The sequence below is a fragment of the Anastrepha ludens genome, chromosome 6 (assembly GCF_028408465.1).
Source record: "Anastrepha ludens isolate Willacy chromosome 6, idAnaLude1.1, whole genome shotgun sequence".
Lineage (NCBI taxonomy): Eukaryota > Metazoa > Arthropoda > Insecta > Diptera > Tephritidae > Anastrepha > Anastrepha ludens.
The window spans coordinates 446,128-468,094 of NC_071502.1; the positions used below are offsets into that span (position 1 = coordinate 446,128).

General features: G+C 35.9%; 3 protein-coding genes across 4 annotated transcripts; 2 read left to right on the top strand and 1 right to left on the bottom strand.

The window, feature by feature from the left end:
- The first annotated feature begins 7,273 nt into the window (after window positions 1-7,273).
- On the top strand, window positions 7,274-8,951 carry LOC128866466 (cyclin-dependent kinase 10). The gene is made up of 7 exons (XM_054107230.1): window positions 7,274-7,384; window positions 7,449-7,558; window positions 7,615-7,687; window positions 7,747-7,921; window positions 7,976-8,178; window positions 8,244-8,690; window positions 8,750-8,951. The coding sequence occupies exons 1-7, from the start codon at window positions 7,375-7,377 to the stop codon at window positions 8,893-8,895; spliced, it is 1,164 nt and encodes a 387-aa protein (XP_053963205.1). The 5' UTR covers window positions 7,274-7,374; the 3' UTR covers window positions 8,896-8,951.
- Window positions 8,888-9,424, bottom strand: LOC128866467 (39S ribosomal protein L42, mitochondrial). Its single transcript, XM_054107231.1, has one exon. The coding sequence runs from the start codon at window positions 9,338-9,340 to the stop codon at window positions 8,966-8,968; it is 375 nt and encodes a 124-aa protein (XP_053963206.1). The 5' UTR covers window positions 9,341-9,424; the 3' UTR covers window positions 8,888-8,965.
- A 3,429-nt stretch (window positions 9,425-12,853) lies between these two features.
- Window positions 12,854-21,312, top strand: LOC128866470 (anillin). 2 transcript variants are annotated; one of them, XM_054107233.1, is made up of 12 exons: window positions 12,854-13,088; window positions 13,305-13,694; window positions 13,761-14,772; window positions 14,851-15,234; window positions 15,341-15,593; window positions 15,807-15,939; window positions 16,070-16,231; window positions 16,299-16,529; window positions 17,427-17,799; window positions 17,872-18,170; window positions 19,629-19,880; window positions 19,944-21,312. In XM_054107233.1, the coding sequence occupies exons 1-12, from the start codon at window positions 13,071-13,073 to the stop codon at window positions 20,409-20,411; spliced, it is 3,975 nt and encodes a 1,324-aa protein (XP_053963208.1). In that variant the 5' UTR covers window positions 12,854-13,070; the 3' UTR covers window positions 20,412-21,312. The 2 variants fall into 2 exon arrangements, with proteins under 2 accessions (XP_053963208.1, XP_053963209.1); XM_054107234.1 differs by having other exon boundaries at window positions 14,854-15,234.
- The last annotated feature ends 655 nt before the right edge of the window (window positions 21,313-21,967 follow it).

Below are 21,967 nucleotides of genomic sequence, written 5' to 3' on the forward strand. Positions count from 1 at the left end.
AATATCCTACTATAAATCATTATCCCGATTCGCGGTTAATTTTAATTTTCTAGGATCTATTTCAGGTTATTGCGATTGTCATTGATCAGTACACGACGAACACGTGTTAAGCAATAGCAATGAATAGCTATTATATTTTAGGTGACAGTGGTTATGCTTGCCAAAATAGACCAATTACTAATTTAACACCATATAAAAGATTGAACCAGTTGACAAGAAAGGCAATGAAAATTCAATAAGTTACGCAGTAAAGCCCTCATCAGTTGTTGACATGTTGAAAGTATGAGTACACTGTCCATCCCTTTCGACAAATATTTCGTTAAAAAATAACGCGCTGTATTCAAGTCATCACAATGCCTTATACTTTAAAGCATCAAAAACAAGTAGGCTGGTTTAAAATTTTTATTTCTTAAATTTGTTATAATAAATTATACTTGCTAATTTAAATTTCTCTATTTATTGAGCTAGTTATTACAAATGAGTATGTCTTTCTGCCACATTGGCAAGCATTTCAATATTTATTGAAGGGTTAACATTGTTTGTTATTTCATCGTTCAACATTGTTTCTCCGTTCTAATTGTATAACTATCAAGTTTAGTTGTTTCTGTCTCTCGCTTTGCTGCTTTTTGCTTCTTCCGCGTTTCCAGGTTATTTATTTTCTTGTACCACTAATCAGCAATGAATCTACTCACTTCCGCTTCATTTCCACTTCTGTTTCTTGTGATTTCTGTTAGTCTGGTTATTTTCGTTCCGTTTCCAGACATTTTCGCTTCTTGTCTAATTGCCTAGACAGACGGCGGCGGTAATCGAAATTACCGATGTAGTTAATTCTGATTAACATTGTAGTGTGGCAAACAACCGCGGATTAATGAACAGCTGATTTGCTCATTGGATAGTTTTGTCAGTAAAAAATGGACCGCAGGCAACAAATAAAGGTATTAGCTGCTTTGATACTAAGAAATAATTAATTATTTAAAAAATATGTTAAACTGCAATTTCTCAAACTGCTCCGAAATATCAAAACAATTAATGTAACTTCGAACGTGTTAGTGCAAACTAGCATTGTATCTATACTATCTCAAGAACGAGAAAGCTGGAAAATTGTAAGTTTGATGCTTTTCATTTCAATTCAACCGGTCTGTTCGGGGCATGTTCTTCGATTTCGATGTAACTCAAATATGTTGCTCTCTGGTCAAAATAATGAGACACGTATTTTTTTGTTCGCCCGAAACATTTTTGAAGTGAAAACTTCTTTAGAATCGTTGGGAGTGATTTGAGAAAAAGTGAAACGAAAAAAGCGACACTCCTGGCTACGAATATTACATATACACGTAGCGACGAACTAAATAACTTTTAGGCCAGCGCCGACAGCATGGCGCGATAGCCGAGCGGCTAGCAATGTGAGCTTCCGATCCAAAATCCTTGGTTCGAATCACAAGAAAAAAATTTGTTTTATACAGTTATTTTATTTTTTTATTTTATGATATGTTTATGAGGAGCTTTTTTTCATGGCTGAAATACACTCGGTGTTTTGCCATTGCCTGCTGAGGGGTGAGCGCTATTAGAAAAATAGTTTTCCTTAATTTTGGTGTTTTCACCGAGATTCGAACTGACGTTCTCTCTGTGAATTCTGAATAGTAGTCACGCACCAACCCATTCGGCTACGGCGTTTGTTTAATTTTACTGATGCAAAAATGAGGAAAAATATATGAATAAAGTTTGCTTACTGTTTACACATTTTCTAAAGGTGACGGAGAACCAAAAAAAAAAGTCGATTTTCAAACAAATACGAGTGCATATGTGTAATTGTGTTAGAGTTTCGGTCACGCCCCAGCAAAACCTGCGTGCATATGTGTTTGTAACATTCAAAAAAATGTAATTGTGTTAGAGTTTCGGTCACGCAGGTTTTGCTGGGGACGCTCATAATAGCAACCGCGTGTGTATTTTTATATTCGTAAATATTTTCATTTTTAAATATTTACCGCAATTATGCCGAAAAATAATGCAGAAAAGTGTCGTGAATATCGACAGAAAAAAAAATCAATAAATAGCATCACGGAATTCATTCACGAAAATTTAATAAAGTATACACCAGAAGTATCGCGGATACTTAGAAAAGATTACAATAAAGTTCCAATGATTTTAAGTGGCGATTTTAACGTAAATTTTGCTTTGGACACAGCGGTTCCTTTAATTGACGTTCTCAATACAACATTCAATTTAAAAATGTGTAACAATCGCACTGAATCGACAACACGATCAAAAACAACCATTGACGCGGTATTTCAAAGACATGTTGACAACATCGAAACCAAAGCATTTGTATCATATTTTAGCTATCATAAGCCACTCGTATCATTTGTTGAAATTGAAAACATTGAGGATGAATAATAATAAAATGAAGAAAATAAAATATGAACTTTATAGCAATATTATAATGAACCTATAATTATCTTGCTCCTAATGCTGCTTTCGTCTTATCGATTTAGCCGGCTGCCCGCACGAAAAAATGTCTCGTTACCTTGCTCATTAGTGTTACCTTGCTTATTTGTCGTTACCTTGCTCATTTGTCGTTACCTTGCTCATTTGTCGTTACCTTGCTCATTTGTCGTTACCTTGCTCATTGCCGTTACCTTGAATGAACTGCAAGCGAAAGCGCGGAACGAACAAAGCAAACGAACGGCAACGTTCGACATCTTGCTCTCTCCTACTTAAGTGAGCGTATATATGTATGTATATGCGCATATGTACATATATAAATTCACGTATTTGTATTTGCATATGCCTTCTTGTTGATTATTATTAATTTGATTTACTTGAAGAATTTAAAATAAAACCAAGTTTGTTAATAATACCTGTTGTTTTAATGTTATTATTATTAATTTCTTTATTATAATATGAAGGAAAAAATGTATGGTAATATTTACCACATACCTTATAAGATATGTTGTATACTAATATATGTATATAAACATGCATATACATATACAATTTCGCGCAATTTTCAAAAAGAACAAATCTATATGTAAAGATGCATACAAGTCATATGGACATATCAAATATACGAATCTATTCCGTACGCAAGCAAATGTAAGCTAATGTGCTTGAACTGGAAGCGAGAGCGCGGAACGAACGACAAAGAGCACAATCGGCCCCCGCGTTCGGCAACGTTCGACATCTGGCTCTGTCCTACTTGAGTGAGCATATATATGTAAGTATATGCGCATTTGTATATAAATTCACATACATGTATTTGCATATGCCTTCTTCCTGTGAGCATGGTAATGAACCAATTCTCTGTTGAGAATTAACGATGATAGGAAAAATAGGAAATGAAAGGGAGTGTTTCGAGTTTAAAGTGTCTTGAAAAAGGCAAATCGATGATGGTGCCTCTTAGTGTTGTTGACTTATTAACGTCTGATGCACCATCGAAATTGAAGATATCTTTCATGAATTTGATAAATGTTTCGTCATTCTTCACGTATGTGTAAATGTAACTTGACCTATTCCATTGCAATTCAATTAACCTCCTCCTCTATATCCATACAAAATATCTATCAAACAAATAAAATTAAAATTTTGTTTTGAAAATTTCAACCATTCCATCAATATTTTCTTATGACGTTGTCACGTTAAACTATCGTCAGTAAACCGACTTTACAGACAACCTCTTTTTTTTTTTTATTGCTCATAACTTAGTCAAAAATGAACCGAAAAATTAAATTCTGGGTTCAAAATGATCGTCATTACTTGCATGAGCGACTTCATGTACTAACAATAGCAAAAAAGTAGTTGACATTTCTTTTATTTTGCAAAAAACAAAAAGTGAGAAATTTTTTCGAAATTCCATATTTCAAAAAGTGTATTTTTTTTAACTTTTTCCAAATCAAGAGGACACCTCAAACTTCAATTGGGTTCAGCCCATTAGCTAAATCAGTTGTTTTTGAGTAATGAATTTTTGAGTAAAAAACCTGTTTTTTCGGCACAAACGTGAACTGTTCAGTAAATATATATTTATAAAAATGTGGTGTGTTCATAATTTTTGCCATATGAGAAGAAATCGCAGGGGTACGAATTAGTGGGGTTATGGCAGGTGTGTGTATATATAGGGTTATTCAATAGGTGCGCTCCAAATTTTTTCCGATAGGGAGGGCGAACGACGCAATATTTTTTATTTTTCGCTTATCATTTGTAAACTTTATTAGTATACATTTCATCATGGAACGCTACACACTTGAGCAACGATTGCAAATTGTGCAAATTTTTTATGAAAATAATCGTTCTGTTGCTGCTACTTTAAGAGCATTACGGCCATTTTACGGTCCATTTAACAAGCCGTCCCGTTTTGGGGTTATGTGAAGTCATTGGTCTACAGTAACAAGCCGGCGACGATTTGTGAGCTCAGAGCCAATATTGAACGCGAAATTGCTGGAATTTCGGCCGATTTATGCAAAAGAGTGGTCGAAAATTGGGTTCAACGATTGGACTTCGTAAAACGTACACGCGGTGGTCATGCAAAAGAAATCGAATTTCATACCACAATGTATATGTTCAAACTCGATAATAAAAAAAAATTAGTTAAAAAAGTCAAACCGTTTGTGTTTTATTCAAAAAAAAGTTAAAGCGCTCTTACTGAAAAACGCTTTATTAACAAAAATAGTATCCACTCATTATTGTTAACATTCAAATATTGTGATATTAACTTCAATTGTTCAAGCGCGAGAACGCGGACTTTAAAATTGGCTATTCCAAATTTTACACTCTCCGACCGAGATGGGTTGTCCTTTCACCTATGAAGCAATTTTGTTTGTGTATTTATTGCACTAATTTTGAATTACTATTAGTGGGCCTGAAGAATTGCTTAAATAGGTATGGTGTCGAAGTTATTTTTTGTATATCGCTTACCATACCATTTAATGTCTATCAAGAATCTTAACCTAAGTCAGTCGTATATGTAACTTATTAAATCACGTGAATCTCAACTTTAATTAAATCATGGCTGTTATTTGGCAATTTTTCACATATGTTCACAAGTTCTTGCCATGTACACTTTATTTTGTTTTTTTGTTTCTTCCAATTTCATTTTTCCACATACGACTTTCCCGAATACCTTTGTATGCTGGTGCTTTCTTCCAGATGTTTTTTTTCTCAATCCGAAAACTCTCTAATTCTTCATTTGGTATAATTAGATGTTTTATATTCGGAGTTTTTTTTGAACGATTTCAACGAATGTCTCTGCAGATTTAATATACTGTGTTTCATCAGCACTTAGATTGTGCCTCGTCGCAAAGTCCCCCCTAGTCCCCCTATACCATCGCACGACCCTGTCGCAGAAAACAACCATTTCATTTGAAGTTTCGATGTTTTGAATTCATGAAATTGGAATCGATTCTTAAAATGACTAGCCGCTCCATCAGAAATTATTGTCATACTCCGCGTTATAATTTTTGGAAATCTTTTCTTCAAATCATGTAAAATTTTGTGAATTGCCAAGAATGCATGCATGAATCATGAGTTAAATCATCAGTAATGACAACATAGCTTTCGGTACTTTGGCCAAAATAGCATACTACAATGAAAATAGAAACTTGTTTCAATTTCCAGTGGTACGACTGTACTTCATTTTTAACAATCACCGACCAAATTTCCGCGAATGTGTAATATTAAATGAGATTAATTTTGTTTTGAGAGTTTTTTTTCGTGCTATTCCATTTTGTTGAATTTTTTTGCACTGAAGGTGAGTATTTACTTTTAAAGTCCATTGAGACAATGTTTTGATAAAGATTTCTATTGAAATGGTCTTTTTGATGAGATCATTACCTTCCCAGACAGCGAAAGGTATGTCTTATTGAAAATAGTCGGTAATTTTTTCGACTATTCCATTGACGCATGCATCGCTGTTTATTGAACAGACTCCGGCACAAAGGACGATATTACGCAAATTCAAAATTTCGACACCATACCTATTTAAGCAATTCTTCAGGCCCACTAATAGTAATTCAAAATTAGTGCAATAAATGCTCAAACAAAATTGCTTCATAGGTGAAAGGACAACCCATTTCGGTCGGAGAGTGTAAAATTTGGAATAGCCAATTTTAAAGTCCGCATTCTCGCGCTTGAACAATTGAAGTTAATATCACAATATTTGAATGTTAACAGTAAAATTATTAAGAGCATCAATTTCTGTCATTTTTTGTAGTGTGGATACTATTTTTGTCAATATTTACTGAGCCGTTCACGTTTGTGCCGAAAAAACAGGTTTTTTACTCAAAAATTCATTACTCAGAAACAACTGATTTTAGCAACTGGGCATTCATCTCAATTGAAGTGTGAGGTGTTCTCTTGATTTGGAAAAAGCTAAAAGATGAAAAAATACACTTTTTGAAATATTGAATTTCGAAAAAATTTCTCACTTTTTGTTTTTTGCAAAATAAAAAAATTTTCAACTACTTTTTTGCTATTGTTTGTACATGAAGTCGCTCGTGCAAGTAATGACGGTCATTTTGAACCCAAAATTTAATTTTTGACTAAGTTATGAGCAATTAAAAAAAAAATGTTCTTATATAATTAAAAAAATCGATTTTGAGCCGAAAAACAAAATTGCCGATAAATCTTGAAAAAAATTTTTTCGGGCGAACAAAAAAATACGTGTCTCATTATTTTGACCAGAGAGCTACATATTTGAGTTACATCGAAATCGAAGAACATGTCCCTAATAGCCCGGATGAATTGAAATGGAAAGCACCTATTATACAATTTATGGGGTTGTAATTCATAATAGGTGCTATAAAACAAATACTCCATTAGTTCTCATCATATTGTGCCACAATATTAGTGCTGCAATGATTATTTCCAGCCTTCTTGTTCTTCTTCTTAAATGTTTGTTATTTTTCATTCACAATAGATATTCGACAGTACTGCCAACAACAATTCCCTTAATCCGCTTAAATTATGGGAACTAAGCCCATCAGTTGATGCGAATTAGTAACGCTAAATTCCTGACATATTGCATACCTCTCCGCTCACCAACTTTAAGTACTTGTATATATCACTAATAGAGGTTTTCATTTATAGGTATGATAACTTGTGATATAAACAGTTTTGTGCGCTTTTGTTAACATATTGTATCACAAAACGTATGCGATTGACAACTCGATTATGACGGTTGCAGCCTACTAACGTCCCGCAAAACAAAAAAATAATTGTTTCGCTTAGCTGAAGCTAACATTAATTTTTGTACACCATGGGTTAATATCTACCGGCATTTCTCATTAGTTATTGTGAATACTTCTGAGTGTACCGTCGAACGTCTAAAATTTTACATTTTTATAACGAAATTGTTTATTGTATAAAGTAATAATACTGTGAAAAACCATGAGTAAAGGTAAAGTTTTTAAGAAAAACAAATTATTTTGTTCTTTTTAAAATCACATTTAAACTGTTTGCAGAAGCTACCGATATCATTAAATCTACGGATCCACAAGCACCAGTAACAAGGAAAGGCTATTTGATATCCATAAAAAGTGGCGAACCGATTGAAATAAAAGATTCGGATGTGGTTTGTAATAAATAAACTACCATTTATGAATGTAAAATAACAAATGTCTTTGACAGCATGGATGTTGTCGCGCAGTAACTGATTTCGAAAAATTGAATCGCATAGGTGAAGGTACCTATGGCATCGTTTGTAAGTAAACAGTACGTACATATAAGGAATCCAGGTTATTGTTTTATATATCTGTTTAGATCGGGCCAGGGATACACGATCGAACGAAGTGGTAGCCTTAAAAAAAGTGCGTATGGACCAAGAGAAAGATGGTTTACCAGTAAGTGGATTACGAGAAATAATGATTTTGAAAGCATGTAAACACGAAAACATAGTAAATCTGAGGGATGTTGTTGTCGGCAAAAGTTTAGAAAGGTGTATATTAAGTATAAATATAAATCCCATATATACTAATTAAGTGTGTTTCAGCATCTTCCTTGTTATGGAATATTGTGAACAGGATTTAGCTTCACTACTAGACAATATGGCACAGCCGTTCTCCGAACCTGAAGTCAAATGTATTATCTTACAAGTTTTGAATGGATTGAAATATATGCATTCACGATACATAATCCATCGCGATTTGAAAGTGTCTAACTTATTAATGACCGACCAGGGTTGTGTGAAAATAGGTAATTCTTTTAGAGAATACAAAATTTGAAATTGTGTAATAATCTCCAGCTAATGCTTGAAACAGCTGATTTTGGTCTTGCCCGTCTTTTTGGAGAACCAGCTACACCCATGACTCCACAAGTTGTAACATTGTGGTATCGTTCACCAGAGTTGTTATTGGGATCAGCAACTCAAACAACAGCAGTAGATATGTGGGCAGTCGGCTGCATATTGGGTGAACTGCTTTCCCACAAACCGCTTCTACCTGGTAACACCGAGCTTGGCCAATTGGATTTGATTATAGATTTGCTCGGCACACCATCTGAAAACATATGGCCTGAATTTTCCAAAATGCCTGCTTTGGAAAATTTCACATTAAAGAAACAACCTTACAACAATTTGAAGCCAAAATTTCAATATTTGACTGCAGCCGGACTACGGCTATTAAACTTTCTTTTTATGTATGATCCTAAGAAGCGAGCTACGGCCGAGGAATGTTTGCAGAGCAGCTATTTTAAGGAGCCGCTATTGCGTAAGTTTAGCTTCAAATGATCTTTCTATTTGTTGACTTTAATAATACGACCATTATAGCATGCGACCCGAAATTGATGCCCACATTCCCTCAACACCGAAATTTGACAAATTTAAAACCACAAACCTCTCATCAAACTGCTTCCGAGTTACCATCCATATCGGCGATCCTGGGCAGTATATTAAAAAAACGACGAGTTGAATAGTTTTTGCTATTTATTAAGTTGAAATAAACATTAAAATGAAGTGTGAGTGCACCGTACACCTACAGTGTATTTACAAATAAGGACGATCCATGGATGTATTTTTTGCACGCTTATCACGCGATCGTGGGAACCAGCGATGTTTGGTCGTATGTGTTAGTTGCATAAGTTCCTGGCGTGCTACTTCTGGTTTTTTGTTCTTGAAGGCACTCATTGCAGTGCGCAATGCGTTTACTTTGATCAGCGATATATTCTGTGAATCTAATGCCTTCGGTAGAGGCTTAGAACATTCATATGGAAATGGTATATCTGGATGCCATGCGACCACAACAGCGCCATCATTGGTTATCGCCACTTTATCAACCAGGCTTTTATCGCCTACTGCATTTTTATGGTTTGTTTGCCGTAATGAGGCAGTAGAAAACAGTCGCAAAAAACGTATAGACATTCTTACAAAATTTCGTTCATTTATCTACTGGCAGATGTGTAATGCATAATCGTCACAACAGCTGATGGTTGGTGTCAGTGTTGCGATCTCCGCACCAAAACTCCCATTCTCAGAAAAACGCCCTTTTTATCCCACTTTAAAATTCGAAAATCCAATATGCACCAGAGATGTCAACTTTTCGTTATCTCTCAAAATGGTATACTCTAATTAGGCAATAAGTGGCATTATGTACCCTCTATAAAAAGTGAGAGGGTGCTTTTTTCAGCTGATTATTTTATTTGTATACAAAAATTAAAATTCAAATCTTATTCTATTTTCATACAAAGTATAGAACATTTTTACAGGGCGCATGATAATATCTTCGTAATGTTGACATATAAGGAGCGGAACTTTTTTTTGAGGAAAGAAATAGGTTACTTATTTACACAATTTCAACTCTGCTGTGAGTTTTTAACCGTTTCGGGACGGGAACTTTTGTGACGTACAATCTCAAAGAAAAGTGTTTATTTCGTCTCCTATGGCTATTTTAAGAAAAGTAATTTGATACTATATTTTTAGCGCATCCCTAAAAGGAGATATTGTCCTGGGATAAAAACATCCCAAATCCATCTGTATTCAAAAATATTAATAAAAATTCTAGACTTAAATTCACTCGATTTCATTTTATTTTGTCGTTTATATATTCAATTTTATCTTATAAGACATTATATTTATATCTGATGGCAAGGAGTAAAACATTTTTTACAAAATGCCAAGTTGCAAGCAATGCAAATCTGATTCGTACGGCTCTCTTTGCCCTTTTTAGCACAATTTACGCATCGTTGTCTCTTGTTCGTTCTTTGTGGCAAATGATCTCCCAGATTTTGTTTAATTTTTTTCTTCATTGCGGAGACCGGTCCTGTTCGAACTTTGCGCTGAATTTTCGCATTCTTTTTCCCGTCGTCGATGAGGCATTCGGATAGCTCTACCAATAATCCAAAGAACGGTTCTCTTTTCTGACGTGGATGGTTTGTTTCCGCCTGGATAATCCAAGCATTTACGGCGCATGTCATCATAAGTCGAAAGAAAACTTTTCGCCACCATTTAGAAGACTTTCGGTCTAGTTCATACAGGGTAACCATTTTGTCGGCCAAATCTACGCCACCCATAATGTTTCGGTATGTTTTCTCTAAATCTGGACAAGTCACATCAACTCTGGTGCCATCTTTTCGTTTTCTTTGAACGGTGCCCACTGTAGCCTCATGGCAATTGCTTAGAAACATTACATGTTTAGTATCTTGCCAAACCACTGCCAAAGTACCAGATGAATTACACCTGAAAACATATTCTCCTCTGTTTAGTTTTTCAGTAACTTTAGGTAAATTTTTTCTGTTAGATATACAGGTACCTAAAGCTGGAAAAGGAATATTATTTATCAATTTTGTTGACGTGAAAAAACGGTCAAAACACAATGTAGTGTCAGGACATCTGATGGTCGATGCCAATTTCATAATAACGCGTTCGCCTAATGTGGATGATGTATGCGAATTGTCTTCTTTTCCGGAATATATATTAAAATCGTAAGTATAGCCAGTCATACTGTCGCATCTCATCCATAATTTTATTCCTCTCTTCACTGGCTTCAATGGCATATACTGCTTCAAGGTAGAGCGACCCAAAAATTTGGTCATAGACTCATCAATGCTTTGGAATGGAGAGTCGGATCTACATTTTTGAAAGGTGCTTTTGAGACAATTGACCAAATCATCAATGAAATATGTTTTAGGTTTTGGATCAGGCTGGTATGATAACGAGGAAAAATATAGTTTGGACATAACGTGTAAGAACCGATCTCTGGACATGGCTTTTTTTATGTATGGATTCCCCAATGAAGGGCTATTTGAAAAATAGTCCTTCAAAGAAGGCACTCGATTATATGACATTACAAATGTGCATCCGAGAATTATGAGGATCTCACTAAAATCGGTTCTAGCTCGTTTGTTTTTTACATGGCTTATATTGTGAATATCAATTCTCTCATTGGTACAATATACTATGTGATGAATAAAGCTTCTAGGCAATAGCTTGAAAAATACCTCCAAAGGTTTCAGTCCACGAGTTATGCCCTCATTACTAATGATTCGTTCTTGGCTAATAGTGAATCGTGGCTTGAATGTCGGTTGTGGGTCTGTCCATATTATAATATCATCGGCCATTCATTCACATTATCTTCTTCCAAACGTTCAACTTCGTATATTTCATCATCAGTACTTTCATTTTCACGATCAATTTCTATTTCTTCATCATATGCTCTGCCGGGCCATCAGAAGATGGAGATCTGAATCAATGTTGCTTTTTTCACTGGGACTGTATGCGGAACCACTATCAGCAAACAGATCATCCTCATCACTCGATTCATTCAAAAAGTTCTGAATTTGTGAAACACCCAGTCTGCGTGGTCTCTCCATTCTGTAAGTAAAATAATGTACATGAGTACGTATGGGATAATAATATCCCACAAATAAACAGATTTGGGATGATTTCTTCCCACGGAACTTACCTTGACTTCTTATAAAGAAAATAAGTTATTCTTTATTCTAAACTTTTTATTTCAATAGATAAGCACTATTTGCACAAAATGTAACTATATTTCTAAGCTTTTTCCAAACAAATACCATCTACGCAACAACGTGTCTAAGAAAATGACATTTAATAAAAAACTGATGACTCCAACCAACAGCTGGTATTTTTGTTTTTGTAGATAAGAGTATAATGAATGATTTGGGACTGTTTTGAACCAAATCGCTTCCATATTGTGACAGATACGATTTTTTTAATTTCTTCGGGATAAAAACATCCCCATCGTCCCGAAACGGTTAAAGTTATTGTGTTTTTCTTGGTGTTACATGAACAGTTCAAAAAAACTTTTTGCTCAAATCTTTCTGCTTAATTTAACAACGCGAATTGAATACTGAAGGCGGTGTTTTCCCAAAACAGTAATTTCATTTTTCGCGATTTTGACAATCCTAACGCGACCCTCCTTTCCAATACAAAACAAACAAAAGAGGAGAAATTTATGTTTGTGAAATGTTTTGTAATTGACTTGGTAATATCGTGATTTGTGTGAAATTTAATTGTGAAAGCACAAACAAATATTGCCACAGCAAGTCACCATCTTTAACATCAGCAGTTCCTAAAAACACGCTCCAAGTCTGAAGAAATAAGCGAACAAATTTAGTGGTCAGGATATATACTTGTTAATCTAGAGATTAAGGATACTCGAAGTGTTCTTGTCAACCCGAAACGTCAGCAAATTGCGGAAATAACAGCGGCTGCCGTGGCACTGTCGCTGTTTGATCTTGCCTGAAGTATATGTTTGATCCAGTCACGCTATTAGTGAATAAAAATATTAAAAAATTTGGTTTGACAAGCTACTAGTGTAGTGTATCTCGCTCTTAAGTTGCCCAGCAACCGTGCGCTTGTATGGAAATGAAACCTATCTTCACGGGTATGTTGCTGAATTGAGCTGAATTTTGCAAAATTCAAAAAGCGTTCAGCGGCTGCTGTCAACGTAAATTTTTCTTAAACCGCGGTCGCATTATTTGGAAAACTTGTCCCAACTTTAGTAAAACTTTGTTTGAATTATACTAAGTGCTACAAATATAAATAATAATACAATTTTTGTGCAGTGACTAAAAAAATATTTGCTGACATATAGAAGGAAGTGCAAAGTCAAAGTTCTAAAAACAAGATGGATCCTTTCACACAGGTACGGACATAGTGTTCATATTAAATGAGGCAATTTAGAGTGTCACTAAATGCTTAACTATTGGTTTAAAATACCACTGTTACGGAATCGTGGGAAATACCACTATTTCGTTAATCATTTTTGAACGTTTTAAAAAAATTACATTGGTACCATATTGATACCTAAACTAACAAAAGTTATATGTCTGTTCCTACAAAAATAAATAATAAATTCTAGCGAATGCTGGATAAAGCTGAACAACGAAGTCGTGCCTTGGGCATTAGCAGCGCTGGAGTATATTCGCGTTATGAGTCTACCGGCGCTACGGAAGATGGACAAACTTGCCAACAACTTACGGTGCAGCAAAAACCATCAATAATACAGCAGTTAGATAGGCAAGTTACCCCAGCGGCGTCTGCGCAAGCGTTGACGCAAACTGTGGTTAACAGAAGTGTCGAGAGCAGTACAAGCAGTGGTAATAAATTGCAAGTCGTTGAAAAAACGCCTATAGATGTAATGAAGCCATCATCTAGTACAAAAAAAGTCCACCGTCAATTTTCGGCAGTCGATAAAGAGAATAGGGATATGGGGATCGAAATTAATATTGTGACAGATAAAAATGTTGAAGTAAGATTGAAATTCCAGAAGAACTACGTTCCAATAATACCAATCTATAACAATTTACATTTCCAGGTACAAGTTCAGGTTGAAGAAGAAGAAATTGTCCATGATGATTGTGAACAACACCGCTTAAAATCAGTTTCGGAGCAACCTATGGCTAAAATACGTGATACATCACGTAGTCGGTTGCAACGTCTTGGAGCTCTTTATGCCAATCCGAACGACCTCTCCTCGCCAATACATCGAACTGAAGGTCAGTTCTGCGCTGATTCACCTACTGAAGGAGGATTTGAAAACAGTGTAAAACCAGTTAAACAACGTTACGGCAAATTAGCTGAACTGGCTTGTTCCATCAATCAATGGGAGGATGATATATCTCATCATGACCCACGTCCTGTCAGTGCAGTACCACCGCCCAAACCAGATTTACCAAGTAGAAAAATTTCTGATGTACGGCCAAGTAAGCCAGCCTTGTCAACTAGGAACACTGCAGGAGAGGCGCTTACCAAAACAAAAGTTCTCACGCAACTAGCTCCGGTCTCGAGTGAAAGAACTGATAATCAGTCTACTGATGTTGCGGAGCAGATAAAGTCCAAACGCATATTTACCACTACAAAACAATTGACATGGGACCCTAATGTGATTAATTCGCTAGAAGCACAGGGATTTCAACGACGAGAATCAACAACCGTAAAACTTGCATATGAGTACCCAAAATTGGATGAAAAAGAGCCAATGGAGGAGGTAGATAATGAATTAAAAGTAGTTAAACTGGCTAATACATTTTCGAAGGCTATAGAAGAAAAAAAAAATGTAGCCAATCCACAGGACGTTAAGTCGATAAATGTTAAGCCTGGCTTAGTATCCGGGCGTGCGGCTGCTTTTGAGAATAAATCGAGTGGCGGTCAGCAATTAAATCGTCCACAGAAAGATCCAACAGAATTGTCGCTAAAAGAGCGTATGCAATTATTTGAAAGAAACAAAGGGGAAGCCCTTGTGCCGAAAGCTGCTCTTGGTATGGCACCATGCATAAGTAAAATTCGGCAGGACGAAGCTGCATTACGCAGGGAAGTAGGTGCAAAAGGTAAGATATAATAAACAGTTTTATATTGAGTTCATGACAAATATAGCAACGCAACATAAATTTGATCTGTTTTTACAGCAGCTTCTGCCGCTCTCGCGTGTAACCATACCAATTCTTCATTATTATTGCCCCCAAAACCAAGTAGCGAAAATAAATTCCGAGGAAAAGTGGCGGCGCTTACAGCGACTACGGTTACAATGGCTGAAAGTAAAATTAAAGCCGAAATACAAAAACAACGACAAGAAGATATGCAAGTTCTTGCAAAACGTTTCAACAAACAAAAGGAAGTATTCGAGAAAAATGAGGAGCAAAGTGTCCAGTCTGAAACTCTACAAATGCAGTCTTGCGTAGTTCCTAGCCCAAAACATACCATAACATCGGCTCCAAGGCAACTACACACACCTCCGCCACCTCCACCAATGCCCAAGACAATATTGGACGTTAACAAAAAGCGTCATTCACGTGTGTAAAAAAGATGTTTATTTGCATAGTCAAGTTTATTTCTTAATGCTTACAAGTCACGATCAAAGTTTGTTAAAAATTAAATAGTTTATCTTTCATTTTTCAGCTAGCGATATCATTGATGATGATGAAAGTAAACGTTCGCGTAAATCTGTAACTATAACGGCAGGATCAAGTAAAGCCGCATCTCTACAAAATCAAATGTATCCCGCTCTATCAGATTTGGAATCCGACTCAGATCGGGAAAATGGTTGTACTACGGCGACTATGTCTGGACATAGTGCCACAGAAGAGCATACACGTATTCTTGCAGCAACGGCTGAAACTGGCCATGCTGATAGCAATATTCACGATGAAAGGTTAGCGAACCGTTTTAATTCTTGTTTGTTTTGCATGGAATAACCAACAAATACTATTTCACTACTAATCCAATTTAATCAATAGTTGTACATAACTTAATGAAAATCTCATTTACGACCGATTCAATTTTTTACAAATTTCTGCTTCATCAAATAAATCATAGTCAAAATGAGATCATGCATTTCTTTCTTTTCATCTCATATTACTTATAGTTACATGGATTCAGAGGAAGCAGACGACAGCAGTATAGACATTTGCAATGGTAGTTTGGGTCGTGTGATAATGCAGGTGGTACAAAAGAATGACCACCAACAGCAACAATGCCAGCAATCGAAACAAGTAAAGGTGGGTACGTGTAACAAATATTAAATTTCTGTGCTTAACACAGTGCGTGATCTGGTTCTTTTTCATTTTTAATTGTTAATGTATTTTCAATTTATTTTTATGCATTTGCTTGACAAATTTTAACATGCAGGAGGTACGCTATGCTGATAAGAATGAATTTTATGGCTGCAATGACAGCTCGATAAATTCTTCTGAAGCGTCAGGAGGTGTTGATGATTTCTTGGATGAAGCCTTAGATGATTACGGCGATGATGATTGTACGGAAGAAAGCGTTGATGACATGCCGAGAGAAGTAAATATTAAATATAAAATTAATATATTGGATAATTATTATTTACTTATTTTTATAAATGTTTCAGAGTAAAGGCACAACAGCCTCCAATAGCTTCACTTTCCGCAAAACACCAAAAAAATACACTAATTATCAAACTATATCAGAAGAAAATATTGAGTCGGCATCGAGTTCAAAAACAGCTGCCTGCACCTCGCAACCTGTGAAATCTGAGCTGAGTATTAATCGTGGCAATGACGACAATATGGTTACTTTGGTGCACACTGTCAGCTTTTACAGACGACAACAGAGCGACAATGTGAATATATATAACTTTTAATTTAGAATGTTTAAACCAACTGATTTTATCCCGCCCTTACTCGCAGCGTGACCCAAACCCTTTCTTGACTTGGCCCCCACATAACATCAAGGTAGAGGTTAGAACCTCTGTTGTTGTTGTTGTTGTAGCAGCTTAAACATTCCCCATACTTACATACTTACATACAGAGAATGCTGCTGTAGTGACAGTCCTTGGCCGGATATAAGTCCGGGTCGTTTCGGTAACGTAAAACCGACTGTCGTGAAAACGACTTCTTTGGTTTTTGCGACCAATCGCCAGAATATACATGTCGGCTTGATACGACAAGGTCAGAATAAAGGCACATATGCTCAGCCCGACCCAGCTCCTTCTTAGGTTTACTGCGGGAACTGAGCCTGGATGAGGTATTGTGATGAGTAGAGGGCACAAACTTTCTTAGACACCCCAACCAAAGTGTTCGTCCACCTCAACGACACACGTGAAACTAATCAGAATGCAAGCTGATAAAACAATTAGAATAAGTGCAGTAAATATTATATTTTTTAAGTGGGGTTGATTTTAACCCTTAGCGAGTAACCGCGGGTTACTGTCCCGCATACTGCAGTAGGTTAAACTCTTACATATTGAGAATGGATTTTGACGTATCCCCTTGAATCCACTCATATAACACCCCTCCCCAACAGTTTGTTTTATGCGTCTACCGATTAATGAGATTTACGATGATGAGCAATGACTGCATTCCGCTTAATAGGGCTTAGTAAAATGCTACAACAAGAACAACAACCGCGTGTTGAACCAATAGTTTACTAATATATCAAAAAATTGTCACTCAACCCCATGATGGATCTTCTAATATATATAATTTTAGATACTAATTTACAATTTCTTCTTTTTAAGAGTGCCAGTTCGACTCCTGTGCGAAAAGTGTCTCGTGAGCAGCAGGAATTACGCTCCGATATCATCAGCGCAACGGGTGCAGCCATGCAAATTAATTATCCGAAACAGCAAGAGATAACCGAAGAAAATATCAAACATGATGAAACTTACGTGGTTGAAGAATGCGGGGAGGACGATAACAATTCATCCGAACAAACTGAGTCAGATGATAGCCATTTAGTGGAGGAAAAAATTAAAAAGCTTCTAGATGAAGTCTGTAAACAACAGACAATAATTTCACAAACCAGCCAGGCATTGAACTTGTGTGCAGCCACTATAGAATTTTCCGGTTCAACAGAGTCCGTTGAGGGCGAGCGCCATCTGCTGGTAGCAAGTAAATTGCAATAGTTTTTAGTGGTTATTTTTTTAATTTCAAAAGAAAAAACAAAAATTTTTAATTTTATAGCACATCGACGTCAGGCTTGTTTAGATGAAGTACAACGTTTGCGCGTAGAAAAGTGCTTGAGACCATTAGGAGCGTTGCGCGACAGAGGGCGTCTCACTGTTAAAGAGATAACCATACCACTGCGTCAAGATTACATACGCAAACTAGCTGCAGATACCATATCTGGTCATCATTTGGTTTGCTTACTCAAATATAATGAATATGTTTTGGCGACGAAAACGGTGCCTACACTCCCCGGTCTACTAGCAGTGAAATTCCCCGATGTATTACAAATGAATAACGTGTATGCAGATTTTAGGGTATGATATTAATTATGGCCACACGCCCATTTTTTTCTAAACCGCGGCTTAAATAATGTTTTACGATAGGTTTAGATCCTTATATTGGAAAACATTCATATTATACATACAAGATAAAAAAATGTCTAACCTTATGTAGAATAACCCGCTAAGGCGAATAGCCGTACTCAGTTTTTTTTTGATACAACTAGCCCGAAAGTTACCCACATAGTCTAAATTGGCTATTTGGTACTTTCTTTCGAGAATTTTAAAATTTATTATAGGATTGTCCAGATAATAGGAATTAATTGAACTAAAATTGAATTAATTAAAATTTTAGGTATATAAGGTGCATATACATATACACGTATACATATATATGTTGTAATATATATAGGCATGGACAGATAAATTAATATTATAATTACATTTTGAACTGGACACTGAAATAGCGCACTTTCATTGATCTGCAAGAAAACCAAAAATTAGTTATTTCAAATTCGTTAAATTTGTTTATTTCTTACCTGATTAGAATTTTGTTGTTAACCACGAGGTAAACTTTTTAAGTTTTGGCGTTACCAAAGGAATAGAGTTTCACGCTTATTTTACTCTTTGCCATAGTTCATTAGCAGTTTTTAATTATTTTTGGCTAATATCGATCCACGGATTTTTAATGGCGTTAAGGTCGGGGCTTTGTGCTGACTAGAACGAAGTGCGGACGCATTGGCTAGAGAAGCTGCGGCCTCGTTGCCAATAGAACCCGAGCCCTTCTTGCTATGGGAGAACACATCATCAAGGAGAAGTTTAGGAGTGAAGAGCTAAGGCTAAGGTAGGTTAGTTGGCACCAGGCGAAATCCTTACAGAGATACAATCAAAAGAGGTTTAGGAAGCTCATAATTCTCCCTAAGGATAAACTGAGAATACTCAGGGGCACAGGCATCTACACAAGATTGGAAATAGTCTATTGACCCTTGTTTCTGCAACCAATTTCCAGAGACTCCCATACACCTTCTCCTAGGATGCGGCGCTATTGCTCAGATAATTGCAGCCGGAAGGTAGGCAGGCCCAACCAAGCTATATCTTAAGTTTAACAAGAGTTTGGGTTTGGATGATGTACTGAAATGAGTGGAGGGCACAAAATACTATGAGGTCGAAGTGCAAACCTCAAATCAAATCTATCTCCATCTATCTTAACTAATAATGGAAATATAAGTGCGCTATTTCATTATTCAACATTAAAAACGTTAACGGGACTTGTTGTCTCATGTTAGAGAAAAGCGATTCACATCCCATTTGAGCATAGTGTCTCAACCGATTCACAGCTTAACATTCGTATAAAAATATGTACGAATATCAGTTAGAGTTCTAAGGAACTACAATTCGTATAGAGGACTCTATAGTTAATTTATTGCTTTTCCTTTTTTTCTTAAGCAATTGTTGTTTGATAAATGTTAATTTCATTTCTTGCCTTATATTTAGATTACCCTGGAGATTTACGGGATGACTGCCCAGCGTGAAGTTCTACCGCACGAGGTGAAATATCATATAAATCTAAACAAGAAGTCAGGTATCAAAACACCTAAAAAGAAGGGCAGCGAAAATCGTTTAGTTATGCCACCTGTTCAAAGCCCAGCTGGGCCAAATGCCGTCCGTACTCCTGCTTTGGTGCAGTATGGTTTTGCCATATTTTCCTTACGTGAGATACAACGCACTTCCTGGACACTAACACAGGTATGATCTTTAAACTTCCACTCTTCTATTTAAACTATTGTTTTTTGTATTGCCTCGGCACAGGTTCTCGGTGTTAGTCCATTGGAAGGTTTGGTACACATGAAAGTCAACTGTGAATTATGTTTTTTGGTAGAACATCGCGGCTTTCTCACCATGTTCGAGGAAATTTCTGGATTTGGCGCTTGGCATCGTCGCTGGTGTTATTTAAATGGGAGTATACTTAACTATTGGAAGTATCCCGACGATGAGCGTAAGAAGGCGCCTATTGGCTCGATTGATCTATACGCCTGCCGTACGCAGAAAGTAACTGTTGCGCCTCGTGATATATGTGCGCGTCTCAACACTATGTTACTTGAGTTTGTGCGGCCAGCAAAAGAAACAGATGTAGAGTCGCTTATTATTGTGCCAAATGGCCGCAATACCGTTGTACGATACCTTCTTTCAGCCGATACGAAAGAGGAACGTGAACTATGGTGCGCATACCTCAATAAAGTTCTACTACTTCTGCGATCTTGGGGACCTCCACAATAAATGGTAGCAGTTATTAACTTAAGATTTGTTACAATATTCGGCCTTAGGTAATTTTATGTGAGCTACGTAGAATTCACGACAAGGCCAATTGTTTTTTAGCTTAAGTTTGTGGGGAAGAGCAAGGTGGTTTATATGACTCAACCAATGTACGTTGTTATATCTCACCGGGATATCCGTAAAGTAGTTTAAAAGAAGACAGAGTAAACGGGCGACTTCTCTTTGATGGAAAAGTTTTACCGTACGCCAATATGTTGCGTTTACAGTTCTCGTTTTAGAATTTCACAATTGACGTTGAATATAATTTGATTATAACGCAGTTTATATTTTCTAGACAGTATTTTATTTATATTTTCATTATTTGTATGAACAAATTGTATCGATTGCTGATATCATGATTGGCCCCAAAAATGTTTTTTTAAATGAGATTCTAATCAGTGTCCAAAATTCGTTATAAAATGATACCTATATATTCATTAATTATACATACATATGTATATGTTTCTCACACGCTGCGGTAAACATTTAATCGCACGGACGAAAGAGATACGGTTACGACAAGTTTCGTGAATAAAAAGGGAAACGAACGAACAGCTGACGGATGCGGCGAAAATCGTGGAATAAACTTTTGCATTAGTTCGTTTTCTGTAGAAAGTTGAATATAAATTGTGAAAAATATTCAATTAGTACTTTAAATTAATAAAATATGTTCAATATATGTAAAATATTGTTTCATAACTCATTTATATAACGTAAAACCTCCTCCGATATAAAATTAAGTGAGTGCAGCTTTTGTGAAAATAGTAATTTTTACAAGACGTTGCACATTCCACATAAATGAGCAAATAATTTAAAATGTCGCTATTAAGATGATGGAATGAATAAAACTTGTTCAATAACTGTGTTTTAGTGTTTTTTATTTAAGTAAAAGTAATGATCCAGTTTTTGTGAATTTTCATTATGTAAAATACTTTATAAAAAAATTTATGTAAACTACTTTTGAAAGGTTTGTAAACCGCAATACAATTTTTTCGTTATGTTTTAAAATGATATTATGAATGAATTGTTATGCCCGTAAAAAATTGGTATTTGTTATGTTCGTGTAATGAAACGTATGGAATTTACCGGTTACTGATCGATCGTTATAAACAGGGTGGCCCAATAATTTCTTCGTTTTCTTTTAATTCTTTTCCGTCTTTCAATAGCTGCATTAATAACCCTTTTGGGTAACTTTTTCTTCCTTGAATATACTTAAATAGTTAGTATGAAATTAATGCTATGCATCCACCACCAACCCCAAGGCGAAGTGAATACTGAAGGTGTCATCTTCTCGAAACAGTAACTTTCTTTTTCGCGATTTTGCCAAGCCTAACGTCAGTTTTCCTTCCTATACAAAACAAACGAACGAACAAAACAAATAAAAGGAGGAGAAATTTTATGTTTGTGAGAAATCAATGAATGGCTTGGTGATATTGTGATTTGTGAGATTTAAACTAATAAGACGAATGAAAACGAAGTGAAGCATGTTGAATTGTGAAATATAATGCCCCCAAATGCAT